The sequence below is a fragment of the Panthera tigris genome, chromosome B4 (assembly GCF_018350195.1).
Source record: "Panthera tigris isolate Pti1 chromosome B4, P.tigris_Pti1_mat1.1, whole genome shotgun sequence".
Lineage (NCBI taxonomy): Eukaryota > Metazoa > Chordata > Mammalia > Carnivora > Felidae > Panthera > Panthera tigris.
The window spans coordinates 131,865,775-131,885,722 of NC_056666.1; the positions used below are offsets into that span (position 1 = coordinate 131,865,775).

The 19,948-nt window shown below is 45.3% G+C and overlaps 1 protein-coding gene across 8 annotated transcripts in view; it reads right to left on the reverse strand.

The window, feature by feature from the left end:
* Positions 1-12,449: 12,449 nt before the first annotated feature.
* Positions 12,450-19,948, reverse strand: part of ENTHD1 (ENTH domain containing 1) — a 104,929-nt gene continuing 97,430 nt past the window's right edge. For all 8 annotated transcript variants that reach the window (XM_042993323.1, XM_042993319.1, XM_042993322.1 and 5 more), the window contains one exon: positions 12,450-13,662. In XM_042993323.1, the coding sequence (XP_042849257.1) occupies positions 13,061-13,662 (602 nt within the window). In that variant the 3' untranslated portion in view covers positions 12,450-13,060. The remainder of the gene's footprint in view (positions 13,663-19,948) is intronic.

Consider the following 19,948-nt stretch of genomic DNA (forward strand, 5'->3'; position numbering starts at 1 on the left):
GCTGGAATGTATGGTCCACAGGAACAGGAATTTTGCTTGTCTTATTCTCCACTAGATCCTAAAAGCCATCCTAGAACCACGTCTCTGGGTGGATGGTAGTTGATCAGTAAATATTCATTGATGACAAAAGTGCCACCAAGATCTCTCGAGCGTCTACTTTATTCCAGGCACTGTGCTAGGCGCTACGAAACTGTAAGGAAATTGACAATGTACTGTGGCCAGACAGACTGTATTTCACTTAATCTTTACAAGTACCTCATTAAGAGGGAACTGATATTATTTCCATATTGTAAACTAGAGAATGGAGATCGTACACATAGATAACTTGCCTTACTAGATTGTTGTTGCCAATTATTTGCTGCCTTCACTTGAAAGCGTTGCTACTTTTCTGCCCCAGTGACAGCAGGCTTGGCCAGGTGGCTTACGAGGGAAGTAACCCTTGCCTGCAGTTTCAAAAGTCACCCTGTGTTTCCATTGTTGTTCTTTCCTTCTGCCACGAGAGCCTGTTCTGTTATTTCAGCCTGGGTCTCAGAAAAAGGATGGCTTGAATCAGCCTTGGCGGACTGGCAGCTGGTATTTAACCTGAACGATGTATAAATCGTGGCGGTTGTAAGCCACTGGGAACTGGGGTTGTTTGTTACCACAGCATAACTTAGCGAGAGCTGATCGAAACACTAGCTGTAAAAGTTTTGAGAAGGGAAAGCTTTCTTCTTCTTTTTTTTAATGTGTACTTATTTATTTTGAGAGACAGAGAAAGAGAGAGCACGATGAGCAGGGAAGGATCAGAGAGAGAGCGAGAATCCCAAGCAGTTTCCACACTGTCAGTGCAGACCCTGGTCGGGGCAGGGCGGGGGGCGTCTCACGAACTGTGAGATCATGACCTGAGCTGAAACCAAGAGTAGGACGCTTAACAAGACTGAGCCACCCAGGCACCCAAGAAGGGAAAGCTTTCTACGGTGGGGCACATCTCTGGCTGGTTAGAGATGGCCTAATGAAGAGACGGGCAGACATATGCTACAGAGCTTTACCTGTGCTGGGGCTCTGGCCGCACCCGGTTTCCCCTTTCTGGGTTTATAACCTCCAAGATGCTGGTGTATTGTTTTCCTGTGCCCACCACGAAAGCAGACATCTGGGAAAGTCACTTCATCTCCCCAGGCCCCGATTTCCCTGTCTGTAAGAGGGAGGATAAGGAGACCCTTGGGATTATTTTAAGGGTCAGATGAGCTAACGTGGGAGAGTGCCTCGCCCTCCATAGATGCTTGTTGGCTGAGTGAACGAATGAACAAATGAATAAATAAACACTTGCAGTCTGGTGCCAAAGAGCGATCCGGCTTATAAAAAACAGTCTCTCTCTCTCTCTCTCTTTTTTTTTTTTTTTTTTTTTGCTTATTACAAAGCAGTCTCCTCAGGGTTGAGCACCTCTGCAAAAAGCGATCAAGTGAGCGTTTCTGAACTTGTAAGATCGACGCAGCGGGACCTTGGCAAGGGGCAGCCTTCCTATGAGTGTCATTTTGCAGCAGGCAATAGCTTCATCCCCCTGAGGCAGGGGTGGAGGAGCAGGTGCCAGCCAGGGCCCCAGAAAAGAGAGAGGCATGCTCCAGAGCCCCCGTTTTCTTCTGAATGCTGCTCCTTGGGATGCAGGTTCTCAGGAACAGGGCAATTGATTTCTGTACGGCGGATACAAAGGCCCACGCGACACGGGAGCTGGAGAGACACTACGACAGTCCATCAATGCCAGGCATGGTGTTCGACCTGCATCCTTTTCAAAGGAGGCAGCCTGCCAGTCGGCTTGGTACCCCTTGGTGAATTCTGAAAACCCCGGCACTGAAAAATACTTCTCCTTGTCAATTAATCGAGCCACAAAGTCAGCTCAAGGAGCACATATTTGCTGCAGAACTGCCTGTATAGCAATGTTAGGTCCACTGAACAGTCCCAGGACTATGTGAGATACATGGGAAATGTGGAGAAGGGCTCATATTTACTAAGCATCTACTAGGTGCAAGGATCTTGTAGATGCATTTCCATTTATAATAACTGAGCAAGGTGGATGCTATCATGGCACAGGTGAAAGAACAGAGGCTTGGGAGCCTGAGGAACAGGCCTAGGGCTGCAGAGCCGGAGGGGCAGAGCCTAGACTCACATCAGCATTGTCTGATCCCCTGACCTGGGTTTCCCACGCCGCTGCTTCCCACGACCCTGCACGGCCGCCAAATGGCTAAACGGTAACACTAGGAGGCTGGCTTCATGTTCTGCTGCGTCACTGTCTTGTGATGGGACTGGTTTGAGCCAGGTGGGTGCCTGGGGAAGGGGCTGCTTTTGTTGAAGTGCTTCTTCACGTGTGAGTAGATGAGAGGCTGTTATGGGCTGAATTATGCCCCCCCGAACTAGATGTTGGAGTCTTCACCGTCAAGACCTCAGAATGTGAGCTTATTTGGAATTAGGGTCTTTGCAGAGGTAAGCCCATTAACATGAGGTCATCATGGCGGACCCTAACCCAATATGATGGGTGTCCTTATCCAAAGGGGGAATTTGGACACAGACGGACATGTGAGAGGGGAGACGTGTGACGAGACGCAGGGAGGTGGAGGTGCAGGGCCGGAGGGAAGTGTCTGTAAGCTAAGGAATGTTGAGGACCGCCCGCAACCACTAGAGGCTGGGAGAGAGGCCTGGGAGGAAGAGCCTCAGAAGGAACCCGACCTGCCGACACCTCGATCTCAGATCTCTGGCTTCCGGAATGGTGAGATAATACATTTCGGTTATTTTAAGGCACCAAGTTCCTGATACTTTGTTCTGGGAGCCCTCGGACACTAATAGAGGGACCACAGTAGTGGCTTCAGCTTCCTCTCTTTTGTCGGGGCATTCGGCTTAGACAGGCCGCTTCCTCAGCAAAACCAAAGCCCCGCTGCTTGCACAGCTTGACCTTCGTCACGGGGCTCTGGTGGCGGCTAGTCACACTGACGATCCCCCTGCAACTCGCCCCACCCTGAACGGGCTGTGCTGTCCCAGGGGTGCAGCAGGCTTTGCACGGAGCTAGGTGTAGAGACAGAGGAGAGAAACCACAGAAAGGCACATGTTCACCCTGAACGCTGTCCCGTCCCCCGAATTCTGTTTAAAGTCTTTAAAATTAGGAATTTCAGGGGCACCTGGGTGGCTCAGTCAGTTAGGCTTCTGACTTCGTCTGACTTCGGCTCAGGTCATGATCTCGCAGTTCGTGGGTTCGAGCCCCGCATCGGGGTCTGTGCTGACAGCTCGGAGCCTGGAGCCTTCTTCGGATTCTGGGTCTCCCTCTCTCTCTCTGCTCCTTCCCCATTTGCACTCTGTCTGTCTCTCTCAAAAATGAATAAACAGTAAAAAATGTAAAATAATAAAATAAAATTAGGAATTTTAACTAATGAATCAATGGCTTATTACTATTCAAGTATCTCCATTTGCTTAAGTTTTCCATGAGGAAAAGGTGATGAGCTAAGGAGCTGGCACATAACTGCTTGTGTTCTAATGTTAAACGGCAGAAGGGGGCCGCCCGTGAACCTCAGCAGATTAGTCATTGAAATTCACCCTTTTAACGATTGTCATTTAGGTGTCTAGACAGAATCAGAGTGATAACCACCCTCTCCCCTTTCAGCTCATCTCAGCAATGTGAGGTGTTCTGGTCTTTGTGTAATATTGTTTCCAATAACTTTGGCTTTTTAGGGGAAGAAGTGGAGATTAATGAGCCACAGGAAAACACCAATTTCCATACATTAGAGATGATGAAATATGTTAATGGCTTAAACGGAGCTAATCTACAAGATTAAGATTATAGAAGACAATTTTAAGGCCAGAGACTCCATACTGAGTTTTTGACAGCTGATTAGAATCGTGAACCTTCTCCGTGTTTTAGGAAAGAGGCTGAGGGGGGCGTAGCTGGCGGGAGAGGGTACCTCTGGCATCGGAAACCTGGGGGAGGTGTCTCAGCCCCGCTGCTCAGAGCTGTGTGACCTTGAGCGGGTGACTCAGCCTCTCTGAGGCCCCCATTTCTCATCTGCCTAGCTCTCTCGAGCGCCGTGAGACTAAAGAGAGATGTTCAAGTGCTTGCCAACTGCAAAGTGCTCCACAAATGTTAGGAAACGCGAGGCCAAGGGGATTTGAACAGACTGAGCAGTAGAAACCCCCTGAGATAAATAACCCGTAAGCACAGCAAACTCGTGTGTTGTGTCCCTTCTCCTGTAGCTTCCTAAAATACTTTAAAAGAGGAGATCTATAGGCCTCGGGGTGAAGACTTGCCCGCAAACCCCTGTCCACATGGCAGGCGAGAGAGCCTTTGGATCTTTGGTTTCCTAAGCCGCCTGCCAATACTGTCCCTGAAGGGGGCTGTGCTGGTTAGGGCCATCAGGGCTGCCCTCCCCTTCAAAAGAGCAGGGACAATTTAGAAGTTGGCAGGGCCTCGCTCAGCAGGTGCTTCTTAGCAAACAAATAAGCTGGTGGGGATCTGGGCCGGCTGCTCAGGAAGGGAGCAGAGCTCAGGGAGGGTCACCTCCGGCCCTGTCCCCTCCGCAGCTTTTGTGGAGAGGGCTGGTAAAGCCCATCCTGCCCGCGGGGTCTCATGGAATCGCAGGCTCCTGATTCTTTGGGGCACACACTAGGATCGTGAGGGGGGCGGGCGAGGCTCGTGCATCTTCTGTCAGGCCCCTTGCCTCATGAACGTAGGACGTTTTGGCTTCAGGTACCCTGAGAGCCCCTCTTTCAAAGCCTTGGCCTCTTTCATGGCTCCCACGACAGACAATGCGTGGGTATCTGCCTGCAGTCCTGCTGTGCTCCACCGACACGGGCAGCCAGGCCTCCCTGCCTTCCTTGCAGACCTCCCACCCCTACGCCCGCCTCTTGGGCCTCAGATCAGTCCCATCCCTCCCGTCTCCAAAGGCTTTCAAAGTGCCAGCTGACGCGGGTCTGTCATTGACTCGCCCTTCTGCCCTCGCGAAATGGTCTGGCCGCTGTGCTACTTTCTTTCCGAATCGCTCGGCCGGTCTCTGCGGGTCAGGTGCACCGACGCCGTTTTCCTTCCCTTTGCTGGTTCTCTTCATCTTTGGAATTTGTGCTTTTCAAGCTGTGTATTTATTCTCACGTTTGGCTTAATCTGGTGGGTTACTGTTTCGAGTTCAGAACTCTCTCTGTTTTTTGTTGTTGTTGTTGTTGATTTTTGGAGAAATGGGGGGGGAGGGGTACAGGTGGAACAGAACCGGTTCAGGGTTAACCAGCTCCTCTGGGGTTGGTGGTGGCTGCTCCCTGGGACCCTTAGCCCAGGGTGTGGGAGGAAAGCAAATACCCCATCTTCAGGGCCAGGGATAATGAAACTACGCCAAGTGCCCCCCACCACTTAAAAAAAAAAGAGTATGAACATATTACTGTTATATGTAACCAAATACAAACCAGATTTTTTTCTAGAGTTCTCATTGGCTGTTTCTGGGGTGCTCTGCGTGGTTTTCAAGTGCGTGTTATGTACTCTGGAGGCAGAGACCCATGGTAGCACTTGGAAATTCTCCACGGCTAGGGTGAACCAGGGACCGGTCCCCACTTAAACCAGGGTGTGTGGCTACATGACATTTCCCAGGTCTCATTAGGTAAGGAGAAGAGAAATTGGGACAGTCTCTTCATCTCCAAAGTGGGTCTTAACACCTTCTAGCTCCGCTGCAGCCTCCAGACGTGAAAGAAGGCGAGGACAGGCCGGGGAGCGTGGGTGGAGGCAGAGGGCTCTTCAGAAACAGGCAGATCAGCAAGAGAAGCTCCGGGGGGCGGGGTCTGGGGTGGCAGCTTTGGCCAAGTGGCCCTAGGAGTAGGGGGTGACCAGCTGGAGAGCAGGCTGTGAATGGGGAGGGCAAGGGCGGGAGTCAGGAGCTCCGCTCCCCCCAAACTGGGGACAAACGGGCTGGGGCTGTCATCCTCCCACACTCTCCTGTCCCAACAGAGGCAGCGCCACCCACCTGGCCACCCTCACCTTGACTTGCGAGGCAGTGCGGTCGTGTGCTTACACCGACGGGTACCCCGAGACGGACCAGGGCTCGAAGTGTGGCTTTGGCCCTTACGACTACCTATGTGACCCCAGGCAAGTTCCTTAGCTTTTCTTAGCCTCTGTGTTCTCATATGCGACATGACAGTACTAGAACCTTCCTGATAGGGTTGCTGAATTGAAAAGTGCTTAGAACCTTGCCAACGTCCAATAAATGTCAACCATTGTCAGCGTTGTTGTTATTATACCGCTATTAATAATAACAATACTAGAGTTCTGGAGCTCATCCTCGATGCCTTGCTCTCTCTCATGCCCTGCTTTTCACCACGGCAAGTCCTAGAATGTCTGCTTTCTGCATTTTGCCATGGGTGTGTTGTAAGAGCGATGCAGTCACAGTACAGGGGACAATTTTCAACCGCGGTGTAACCGCACACACAGATCTTGGTATTTTATAATGGAATTTTGCTGTTTGAATGGCTGTGGACGCCTGAAGCCATAATTCTGCAGTAATTACCATATCTTTGGAGGACTTTCTGCACCATCAGTGAGAAAACAGAATTTGAAACTACCAAACAAAATCATCTTGAAAACCTAGTTTCTTCCCAGCCAATTTACTCTTTTCTAAGCCTGCCTGCTGACAAAAGGTGGCACATATCCTCTGGCATAACGATAAGACGCTTGGCCTCCTCAAATTACTTCGTGTTCTGCAAGAAATAAAAATCTCTCAATCCCACATATCTAAATCCTTTTATCACATCTCAGAATCCATTCTATTAAAAATACAGTGAGACCTCGGAAAAGCGTCCCCAGTATTCGAGCATGTAACTGACTCATCAGGCTGCTCTCAGGATTCACCTGTTCTTCAGAACGAAGGCGCAAGAAGAAGACATTCCTCGCACATCCAGAGCAAACCACTGTCACAACCATCCCCTTTGTGGGGCAGATGAGTCACCGGAGTCTCCAAAAATCCCCTACGAAGTCTGTTTTTATCAAGTTAGTGGATGGATTTTGGAAACCCTTTCGCCCCCAAATTTCCATGACACTTCATTTCCAACAAGATCCATTTACTTGTCATTCAGTCCTTTTCCGGTATTTAGTCAGTTAACACTACCTAACCGTCACCTACTGTGTCTCTGCATGAAGCAAAACCACGGCCCTCACCTCCGACCTGCCAGCTTTGTCCCATCCTCAAGCTCGCCTAGTTCATTCCTGCTCCCGCCTTTTGTACATGCTGTTGTCTCTGCCTAGAAAATTCTCTACCCTAACGCCCTCTGCTTGACCAACCCTTGCTCAACCTTCCGGACTCACTTTGGACTTCGTGTTCTCCAGGAAGCATTCCCTGACATCCCCAAATCAGAGCTGGCTCTCCCACTTTACCAGGCGCTCCCACACTATCCCCTGCTTCCTAAACTCAGAAGACTTACACATCACACTCCGCCCACGTCTCTCCCTGTACCCCCACGAAGCTGCGACGCTGAAGCCAGGACCCGCACCCATCTTGTTCGCCATGGTGTCCCCAGTGTCTAGCAAACTGCCTACTCGTAACGAGTGCTTATTAAATATTTCAAGGATGAACACGTAAGTAATTTGACAATAGGTAAACTGTAAAATATTTTTTGTAACTGCCTTATAATAAGAGCCTCAAGTTTCAAATAAAATACTTAATAGCATTTAATGAAGTATTTTTAATCTGAGATAATTACAAAGTCAATCAGAATATACCCGTTCCTAATTTAGGCCAGGTTTGTTCTAGTCACTTAATGGAGTTGGCTAAATAGAAACTCACGTAAGTGCTTGTTAATTATACTGATTGAAAAAAATGGTTGAATTAAAATATATGAGCTATGTAAAACCTAGTTAAAACCTGGAGTTACTTTGTGCATGTAAGGCAGTTACTCAAAGGGATAGCTTTTGTTGCCTTAGTTATTTGTGGGGTGTATCTCTGAGTACATTTCAAGGTATCTGACGCAGCACCTCTTGGTAATGGAGGAAAGGAGAGAGGAGTGCTGTATCTCTGGAGGTTTGTTTCTTCTCAATTCTTAGCAATGTACAACTCAGAAATTTCAGAGCGAGTAAAAAAAAAGGAGATACTGTATCCTACTATCCCTTAAGAATCCATTTGTGGGTCTCCCAGATATATGAAGAAACCCAACAGAAGACGTCTTAAGATTTCATCCTTATTTTATGTTCTGTGTTATTTCATAAAGGACTTGCCCCACATGTCATTAACAGCATTTATTTTGATAATCCTAGATTTTGTATGTCAGCTCAAGGGACTTCCTTAGATAAGCTTTCCCTGAACCCTCCACCAGGCCAAACTGTATGTTTCCTTTCCCCAAACCATTCGATTTTTACAATAAAAACAACAACAACAACAATTTGATTAACCTATCAAATTTCCCCATAACTCTAGGGCTCAGGGTCTGTGAGGACAGGAATATCTGGTTTTGCTCACTAATGAATCTCCAGGGGCCTGGAATAGTCTTAGGAGTAATAGGTGCTCAAAAAAAAAAAAAAAAAAAAAAAAAAAAAAAAAAGCAACAGAGACCTGATAGGTAAATGATCATAGAAGCCACTTTTCTCTAAGGGCATTTGTGGAATTGAATCGATTCCAACTTTCATTTTGATGGTGATAGGAACAGAAATCACCTCACACAGGTGGGAAGTCTAACACGACACCACTCCTTACAACAAAGTGGAACCCAATGGCTACGCAATGAGAATGAATTAGAAATGAACCATCGTTTATGAGAAATTTAAGTCTAGGATTAACCTGGGGATTCTAGAAAACTTCAAGCCACGACCTTCATTTACCTAATCGGTATGGTGGTGCAACAGCACCAGGCACTTGGCAGTAGCAAAAACAAATTCTTGTATTAATCATACAAATAAATGACCAACATAAAATCAAAGATGATCAGGTACACAAGGAAACATACACCATGAGCACAAATCAGCAGGGCAATAGATAACAAAAACCTCAGACCCCTAAAAACTTTATATGTTAAAATTATTAGAGTACAAATGATGGGAAGTTAAGAAATACACTTCTACGCTTCTTCATGACAGGAATTAGAATATTTTTTGAGCCAAAGGACAACGAACATACTACATACCCATACTTGTGGTAAAATGGTGAGACTGCTTCAGAAAATAGCTTGGCAATTCCTTAAAAAGTTATATGTAAGAGTAACCGTATGACCCAGCAATTCTACTCCGGGGTATATACATCCAAGAGAACTGAAAACATATGTTCACACAAATATTCGTAGCAGCATTATTCACAGTAGCCAAAAAAGTGCAAACAACCGAAATGGCCATCAACTGATGAACCGGTAAACAAAATGTGGTATATCCTTACAATGCAATATTATTCAGACATAAAAAGGAATGAAGTACTCATACATGCTACAATGGTTGAAGCCCAAAAACATCATGCTAAGTGAAAGAAGCCAGACACAAAAAGCCACATAGGATTCCACTTATATGAAATACGCATTAAGAGGCAAATTAATGGAAACAGAAAGTAGATTGGGGGTTACCAGGAGCTTGAAGGAGAAGAAACTGGGGAGGAGTGGCTAATGAGTATGGAGTACCTTTTTGTGGTGATGAAACGGTTCTAGAATTAGATAGTAGTGATGGCTGTACAACCCTGTCAATAAAGTAAAACCACTGAACCATATTTAAAAGAGTAAATTTTATGGTATGTGAATTGTATTTCAAATTTTTAAAAATTGGCAGGTTGCAGTAAAGGGAAATTTATGGCCTTAAATGCATATATTCTTAATAGTTTGCTGGTCAGAATACTCTCTAGTTTACTTACTATACTTGCTAGTAAGAATTCTATACTAGTTTGCTTAATATTCTTACTTGAAAAGATCTGCAAGAAACATGGATGTGTGAAAAGTTTTCTTAAAGAATCTTTTAAAATATTTTAAAAGAACCAAGTAGAATTCTAGAAATGAAAAAGGAATAACTGAATTTAAAATGTAATGGGAGGAGTTAACAGATTAGACATAGCTGAAGAGAGGCCTCGTTAACTGGAAGGTAGGTTGGAAAAAAATTACCCTGATTCATGTAGTAAGTATGTTGCAGTATCCTGTGGTGAAGTGTCATGATATCCGAACATTTCTTTCAAATGGTTCAGCAAAATATGTGTGTGTCTATTTACCTATCTACATAATGCATATATAGATATAAACATGTTTAGCAAGACAGGGAGATAAAGCAAACATGGCAACTTGTTAACTATTAGTGAATCTAGACCGAGATTTAGATTTCTATCAACTGTTATGTTCCAAAATTTAAAAGCTGGCAACCCCCACCCCCCAACTCTTGCTCTCTCTCTCAAAAATAAATAGACATTAAAAATTTTTCAAAAAAAGGTGGGGGGGGGTGCCTGGGTGGCTCAGTTGGTTAAGCATCCGACTCTTGATTTCGGCTCAGGTCGTGATCTCGTGGTTCGTGAGTTTGAGCCCCACATCGGGCTTTGAGCTGACAGCGTGGAGCCTGCTTCTGATTCTCTATCTACCTCTCTCTCCCCCTCTCCAACTCTCTATCAAAAATAAACGTTAAAAATTTTTTTTTTAAACTCGCAAAAAGGTAGCACTTACAATACACAAAAATATCAAGTATGAAAGGATTAAGTCTTTAAAAAAGAAATAGAAGCCCTCTGTGAGGGAGATTATGAGTTTACTGTGAAGCATTAAGAGAAGACATAGAACATAGAGAAATACCATGCCCATGGATTGGAAAGCTAAACATAAAATTTATGAAAGAAGACACAGATCTACGATGCTCCTAGATTAGAAGATTAAATTTGTAAAAATCCCCCAAATTCATGAGTAGATTTAATGCAACTTTCATCAAAATCTAATAGGGCTTTCAATCACTATATTGTACACCTGGAACCAGTATTACACTGTATGTTAATGAACTGAAATTTAAACAAAAACTTTAAAAAATCTAATAGGGTTTGGAAAGAACTCGGCAAGGTGCATATGCATATGGACGAGGTAAGGGTCGCGAAGAGAAACACACTCTGGGCTTCCAACCACTACACGCTGTGTGGTTTTGTTCTACCTCAGTTGTGGCTCCGTCTCGGCCTTATTCATTGATTTCTTAACTTCTTCCTGATCTTCTTAGGCCTGCCCCAGGGCTCAGGCCTTCAACTTCTCTCCACTATTATACTCGCTCCTTCGGCAATTTCATCCAGTCTCATAGCTTTAAATAACCATCAATTACTAACCCCTCCGCCTCCGTTCCAATCTAGATCTCCCTCTCAGACTCAACTCTTATATCCAATTGCTTATTTGGTATCTCCACTTGGGTTATCTAGTGGACATCTGAGATGTAACCTATCTCAAACTGAATGCCTCAAAACTTTTCTCCGTCTGCCACCCTCCTCGTTTCAGTTGATGAGCAATTTGAATTGCTCAGTCCAGTACTTTGGGTTCAGCTGTGACGCTTTTTCTCTTACATATTTTATCCAACCCATCAACCAATCCCTAATCACTTCTCATATACCCTCCTTTGATCCACCACCCGCTCTTATCTGGATAACTGCAATGGCCTTCCAATCGGCCTACCTTCCTCATCCCGTGTCCCTGCATCCCTCTCTCCCCAGAACCAGTGTGATCATTTTAGAAGCCCAAGATCATTTTTCACCCTAAAACCTTGTCACAATTTTTATTGAGTAAAAGCCAAAATCTCTAACGACGGTCTTCTAGAACCTGTATCATCTGGCACTGCTCCTTGTTCCTTCCTCCAGGACCTCAGATCTCCTACCGTTGTCCCCTTCCCTCACTTCACGCTAGCCGCACTGGCTTCCTTGCCCCTCCTCAAATATGCCAAACACCCTCCCACATTACAGGCTTTGCACTAACACTCCCACTAGCATTTCCCTCTAGTTCTTACCCCAGTTAGCGTGATGAAAATCGGCTTGGGTTTGGCATTAGAATATATTTTAGATGTCCCATATTTCTTCAAAATAATCAGGAATTTATTTTAGTGCTTCGTTGGTAATTGTTGGAACTGAGCAATGGGTACACGGAGCCCTTACGCTGTCTTCTCAAATAAGTATAAAACAAAATGAAAGCGTCTCTGGTGGTTCCACTGTGCAGTAGGATGGGGAAGCACTGGTCTATGATCTCCAAACTAGATCATTTTCCCAGAAGTAAAAATTCTAGGGGGCGCCTGGGTGGCTCAGTCGGTTGAGTGACCAACTTTGGCTCAGGTCATGATCTCGCGGTTCGTGGGTAGAAGCCCCGTGTCGGGCTCTGTGCTGACAGCTCAGAGCCTGGAGCCTGCTTCGGATTCTGTGTCTCCTTCTCTCTCTGCCCCTCCCCCGCTACACTCTGTCTCTCTAAAAACAAATAAACGTTAAAATTTTTTTTTTTAAGTTTAAAAATAAATAAAAAATAAAAATCCTACTTGAAAGGCTGTCTTAATAAATTGAAAGGATACATAGAAGATGAAAAATATCACATTTATTTTCCAAATACAACCGAAGTATGCATTTGAATTCACTTTGCAATAAACATTAGCAATAAAAACACCTGTCCCATGTCCCACCTGTCTCAGCTTAACCCCCCAACCAATGGTGGCAGCCACAGGAAGGGAAAGATTGCTGGTCCTTTGTTTGCAGAATCTGAAACCTGGCACGAGAGCAGACAGAACAGCAACCCCAGGCTCTGAAGGCCTTCTTACCACCTGCTCATCCAAAAGCTCTGGAAGAGCCATTTGCAGTCTGAGGTCTTGCCACAGCTTCCACTAACGCTTAATATATTTTGAGGTAAAGTCCAGGGTGTGGAAGAAAGAAATTCTCTTCAGTGTCAAATGAAAAACAGTTTGTAGCTGAATCTGAAAATCTTATCAAAGGTGATGCTTTTTCCTCTTTAAAAAAGAAACCACCCAAATGAGTTTAGTGGTTTGAAAGAGATTTGTTAATAAGCCTGACAAGGAAAAATCCAACCACCACCCCATTTTTGCCAGAAGGATGAGAATCTACAAAAGGCTAACTTAGGTCTTCGGGAGGTGGAACCACATGAGTTCTACCGACAGGGGCTCTCGGGCTTGTTACATGTGATCTGAGGTCCCCTCGGAAGACTGGGGAAGCTGGGAAGACTTTAGCTGCAGGCTATTCCCACTCATGCTCACCAGATGGCTATTGATGACGTTAAGTTCTCTTATCACCGTGCTCAGGTCTTCGTGTAGTTTCACTATGGCATTTTTCACCTCCCCTAGGAGAGTTTTAATGGAATCGTTTGTTTCGGGCTCCCCCGGCAGGCCGGCAGGTGTCTGAAAACTCAGACAGGACACAGAGGTGACGTGGTCTGCCCTGGGGGTGGAAGACTCTGCCCAATTACTGGCAGAAGCAGGACTTGTCTGCTCTTTAGCAGACTCAGAGTTATCCGGAAGACTCTCCAGCAGATGGAGGTTGTCGTCCTCCTCTTCATCAGAAGACGCTTGGTCCCTAGGAGCAAAGGGGTGGTGAGCCCTGGTCGTCTTATCTTCATCTTTAAAGGAGGCGGAAGAAGACCGTTGCTGGGCCAGAGACCAGAAGGAAGGTCCCGTCAAAATGCGGGGTAGAAGATGAACAGACTTCTCCGGAGAGGCTGAGTCGGGAGACGGCATGGATAAAGTAGACAAGGAGGACGTTCCTTCAGAGGTGGTTGAAACTACAAGGGAGAGAGAGATTATGCAACATACAAACGAGAGTAATGGCTAAAATAATTTTTCAATGTAAAATCCCCATCTGCAAGGTCTCAACATAAATATACTACTGACAGTGTCATATGCTAAATAGTCATCATAAGCCTAGATAAACCCGAAGCAGGAAGCAGAGAAAATCTAAGGAGGTATTCTATACCAACAATGCCATGGAAATGAAACGAACATGGAAGTATCAATAGTCACCTTGACTGTGAACCGTGCCCGATGTACTTTCACACCACACTTACCAGAGAGAGCAGAAAAGTAAAGTATTACACCCCGTTCTACTGGCTGGTGGCATTTTAAGTTGGCATTTAAAGCAGAAAGTCTGAGAAAGCTGTAACTTAGATTCCTTCATCCTTTTTTTTTTTGTCCCCTACAGAGACTATTATGGTAAAATGAACAACCAACTACAAGTACCTAAAAGCTGTCAAACGAATCTTTTTCTCTAACTGTTCAAATACGGTCAAAACTGAACTCCAGCCCACCTGAGATCTGGGACACTTGAGCACACATACGGAATTTTTTTTTTTTTCCACCAAGAAACAGTAAGTAAAATCAAAAGCATTCTAAACCGGTTTTCTGTAAAATATTTGATAACATTTTAATTCCCTTTCAGACAAAATCATACTCATTGCTTTTTGTGCACTTCATCTTAAATCGTTATTTCCCGGGGCGCCTGGGTGGCTCAGTCGGTTAAGCGTCTGACTTCAGCTCAGGTCACGATCTCGCGGTCTGTGAGTTCGAGCCCCGCGTCGGGCTCTGTGCTGACAGCTCAGAGCCTGGAGCCTGTTTCGGATTCTGTGTCTCCCTCTCTTTGACCCTCCCCTGTTCATGCTCTGTCTCTGTCTCAAAAATAAATGAATGTTAAAAAAAATAATAATAAATAAAAAATAAATCGTTATTTCCCAAACTGTGTCCTGAGGAACGCTGTGTTCCTGGAGATGTACAAACAGGTTTTGTGAAAACAGTATTTCAAAGTCAAGTAAGACCAGGCGATTGCATGTCGTGCCTCTCGTTAGGAGGTTAACAACGAACATTAGCACATTTAAAGTTCTGAGAAGTCGTACACTAATTTATTCAAGGGTTTTCCAAACTTTCTTGGACACAACTTTCTCTTGTCTTCTTGGAGTATCTGTTTACATTCATGCGTGCGTTAGGTGGTACGGATTGGCAGAATTCGGTTTCTAAAGTCTTGCAGCTAACTCTAGACTTGCTACTTTCACATAAAAAAAAAAAAAAGCTGAAGTCATAGAAAGGGAAATTACCGCTAAGCACACATGACTTCTTATCTTTCTATATTATTTTATTTGCTTAGAGATGCATGTCCCTTTAAGCGAAATTGAACCTCTCCTGTAAAAAACATGGCTGGGGCAGGCGGCTTCTATTTTCTGCTTCAAAGCTCTCTGAGGGCTATCTCCGTCCAGTTTTTAGGAAAAATTCCAATCACAAGACATTTTGGGGGTGACATGAGTATTCTCAGCCGATGTAGCAGCAGGACACGAAAAGGAAAATAGGGACTTCATCGGCACATGGTCAAGGCAAGACAAGCGCACAGGAGAATCTAGGTCAGCCTTATCCTGACGTTCTGTCCTTGGGTTGAAGAGAGGGCATGGTGGTGACGGGCACGCTAAGGGTGAGAGAGCCTCCACACGTGTGCGTCCTGAGTCACGCCGCTGCTCTGCTCTGGGTGTGCTCTGTTTGGGTCACAGCTGTCACCTGACATGGCCCCGCACCATCCTCCCGTGTTGGCCCTCCCGTTTCCATATCCCAAGTCTTTCTCTTTCTGGGTTTACCCTCACCTGGGGATAGCACCTTCTCCAGCAGGTCACTGAAAAAGGGTAACACAGTCACGTTAGTCACATGGATGCGATGTGATTACCTGCTTTAATTTTATGCCAGCGGTTCTCAAAGCGGGTGCCTGGGTGGCTTAGTTGGTTGAGCGTCTGACTTCCGCTCAGGTCATGATCTCGCGGTACGTGAGTTCAAGCCCCACATGGGGCTCGCTGCTCTCAGCACAGAGCCCGCTTTGGATCCTCTGTCCCCCTCTCTCCCTCTGCCCCTCCCCTCTCTCAAAAATAAGTAAAACATTAACAACAACAAAGTGCGCCCCCTGAACAAGCAGCAGCAGCACCTGGGAATTTGTTAGAAATAAAGTTCTCGGGCCCCATCTCTCTAAATCAGAAACTGGGACTGTGCCCAGGACACTGAGTTTTAACAAGCCTCCAAGTGTGTCATGCCTGCTAACGTCTGAGAATCACTGTTTTCTGCTGTGTGTCCACCTTTCTTTCTCTTTGTAGCTACAACTGCTGACTGAATAGCTTATCATTGTTTACAGTTTGGTAGCTTTGATTCACGGGCTTTTGCTCATAAAAAGCCACTTCAGCTCTAATTGCTGCGCACCAATTTACTTTTGTTTCCAAACACGCCACAGCTGTACGAGACACTTCAACGCTGCACTCCAGGGTGCCTCTCCTGCCCATTTCGTCACCCTGCTCCCACTCACTGCGGAAGGTACTGGACTATCTTGTTAACAGCCATCCTCTTCATACAGTGCACCCACCAGAGCTGGAGCCAGCCGCGATAAATGGCTGAATTTAAACGATCTCCCCGGGTGATATATGCACGCCAATTAATGCTGCACTTGCTTAAAAATAGCGCCGATAAAGCGATTCCAAATGCGGATGTGTTATCTCTGACTTTTTATGCTCGTGAAAACATCAGGCCCCTTAATTATTATATTGCAACTCGAAATTTAAAAAGCATTTAGAAGAACTGCGCTGCAAAAATATCATGACGAATACATTCCTAGAAATATTTTTAAACTCTCTTCGCCTGGAGTTGCAAATGTAAATTTTTCTGTTAGCAGTAGGTCCTTGTTCAGCTAAACACTTCAAACTGTTCACTGTAAAACAGGAGCTTTTTATTCTTCTCTTTCAGTTTTCCTATGTGATACATAACGACTGTTAAGTTACCTGTACACATGAATTAAAACATTCTGATTTTCAGGGGCACCTGGGTGGCTCAGTCTGTTGGGCGTCCGACTTCGGTTCAGGTCATGATCTCACGGTTTGTGAGTTCGAGCCCCGCGTCGGGCTCCGTGCTGACAGCTCAGAGCCTGGAGCCTGCTTCGGATTCTGTATCTCCCTCTCTTTCTGCCCCTCCCCCACTTGTGCTCTGCCTCTCAAAAATAAATCAATGTAAAAGAAAAAACTAAAAAAAAAAATTCTGATTTTGTTCTGTGTTGTAGAAAGTAACAAATGTCCGTAGTAATATTATTTGTACTAGCTAAAAAGACGAAACAACTCAAATATCCATCAGCTGATGGACAGATACATAAAATGTGTTTAAACAGCGGAGTATTACTCAGCCATAAGGAGAGAAGTACTGATTCATGCGACAACGTGGATGAACCCTGGAAACGCTGTGCTACGTCAAAGAAGCCAGACACGAGAGGCACATAGTGTATGATTCTGTAACATGAAACGTCCAGAGTAGGCAAATGCACAGAGGCAGAAAGTACATCACTGCTTAGGAGGAAGCGCTCGGGGGGAGGAAGGAATGGGGAGTGACTGCTAATGGATACGGGACTTTTTGGGGTAATGAAAATATCCTGGAATTAGTGGTGATGATGGCGCAATTCTGAGAATATACGAAAAGTACTGAATCGTACACTTTAATAGGGTGCATTTTCTGGTGCGTGAATTAGATCTTGTACTTAAAAAAAATTTTTTTTGATGTTTATTTATTTTTTTTTTTGAAAGAGAGAGAGAGAGAGAGAGCGAGTACGAACAGGGGAGGGGCAGAGAGAGAATCCCGAGCAGGTCCTGAACTGTCAGCACAGAGCCCAACACGGGGCTCAAACCCACGAACCATGAGATCATGACCTGAACCGAAGTTGGACACTTAACAGACCGAGCCACCCTGGCGTCCCAATCTCGTACTTTTATAAGTACAATATTTGAAAATTTATTGTCATGATTATCAAGGAGTTACATGAAAAGAAACAGATTTAGGAATAACATAGGATTCGAGAGAAATGCTAATGACTCTGCCTCTAATCACTGATGCTAAACTGTTATTGGGATGACTGGACGATTGGATTAATGCTGAGTCTTCTCACTTACCTACGAAGTATAAATTTGGCTCCCTGAATGTAAAAAATCAAATCAGTGTGTCTTTTTGTCTGCACGAAGGCAGGCAGGAGCTGTACAGCTGGAGGTGTTGCTGGGTCCACAGAACCACCACTACTGAAACCCATGGTACAAAAATGGAATCAATGAGATATAAACAAAGGACAGAGCCAGTGAGAACGCTCACCACTAGCCCAGCATGAGAACATATGGATTTTTTTTTCCTACCCCCAAAATTAGAAAGAAAAGTCCAGGGCAGTCTAACACACTTACCCAAACTATGGCTCACGGATATAATGATCTGGCTTCTGTGTATGTTCTATCTTCTTTTTTTCTTTTTGGTATGCATGACAAATGATCTAATGACCTAAAGGAATAGTATGACCTAGACATAAAGAACTTAAAATTTAAATGGAGGAAGAGAAGGAATGGACTGTTCTAGGAACAGAGTTACTCAGTATCAAAAGGTCAAACGAGGTTGCTGCAAATCCATCATTCGGTGAAAATATTAGAATGAGAATATTAACCTATATTAGGTGGCTGAGATCTGTTACACCGTGAGGGTGCAAGTATTTTTAAGTTTACCAAGCTCATCATCTCCAAAGAGTTTTGTAACACCAGACCTGGACCCTTCATATAAACAAATACTTCTTAAAAAAATAAAATAGAAAAAAAAAAAAAAACCACCCCAGAAAGTAGACAGTGTCGTGTCTACCTTCCTTCACCCAGCGTCCACGGAGACCAGCCATCGATCCTGCCTCAACGTTTCCTGAATTCCTCAACCGCGAGTTACCTGCAGCCATTCCTTTGAGCTGCCCTACTCTGAAATCTTGCTTTCCAAGATTACTTTCCTTCTTGATTCCTTCCAGCCTTCTCATTCCCTTTAATGCATCTACACTTTGGCCTCATCGAGACATCAGGTCCGATCATCTTTTTATTTTCTCGTTATCCATCACCTGAACCACTTTCTTGCTCCCCTCCGCTCCCCCCCACTGCCATGGTTTCTGCTTTATCTGCTGCTAATTCCTAATCCAGGAGTCAGGCAGACCTTTTCTGTCAAGGACCAAATGGTAAATATTTTAGGCTTTACGGGACATACTGTCTCTATTACAACTTCTCAGCTCTGCTGTTGTAGCACAAAAGCAACCAAAGACTACATGGGAGCCAGTTAGTATGGTTGTGTTCCAATAAAATTTTATTTGCATAAACAGGGGGTGACCACATTTGGCCTCAAAGCTATGGTTTGCAAATTCCTGTCCAAATCCTATTTCAATTCAAATATGCTTTCTCATTCCTACCCCCAGGCTGCTCAGCGCTCTTGGAGGAAGCACAGATCCTGCAAATTAGGACCCCCACAAATTCTGGCTCTGTCGCTCCATTGTACCAGAGTCTTATCAGCATCTTCTTCCATTCTCTAGAGTGGCTATTCCTAAATCTCAGCAGACCTTTCACCGCCTTTATACCACTTCCCCTCAGTCTGGGCAGGTGACCTCAGACGATAAGATATGGAGGCCACAACATACAACGTGCGGCACGTGAAGGCTCAATACATCTTAATTACTAAAACCCACCAAACCCATCCCTCACACTCTGACACATCCCTTCCCCTCCTTCCTTACGGGCGCTCAGGGTAAGGTGAGTATCTTTCTGTTCTGGATTCTAGCCCACTTGCCCCTGACTGTGCCCCATCTCAGGCTAGCCGCCCCCCCTCTCCCCCACCTCACCTGCTTTGCTCTCCAATCTCCCACTTGGTCTCCTTCCCGGCAACAGCCCCTGACGAGCTCCCCGCCCCAGCTTCACCCCCCTCCACATCAATCCTCCACACTGCCCCCACCATAGAAATCAGTAATTTTTCTAAAACACATTCAAAAAGCCACTCACGTGGCTTAAAACCTTTAGTGACTTGCATTCTCTTCAAACTGAAGTCCAAACTTCTTAACCTGGCACACACAGCTCTTCGTCATCCGTCCTGGCATAATTTTCCAGTGCTTTCTTCCATTATTTCTTCACGCACACTCTCCATGGCTGCTTCACTAAGCTGCTTTTGATTCACTTGTTGAACGTTGGGTACCTACTGTGTGCAAGGCACTGTGGTCGGTGCTGGGGCTTCAATAACCAA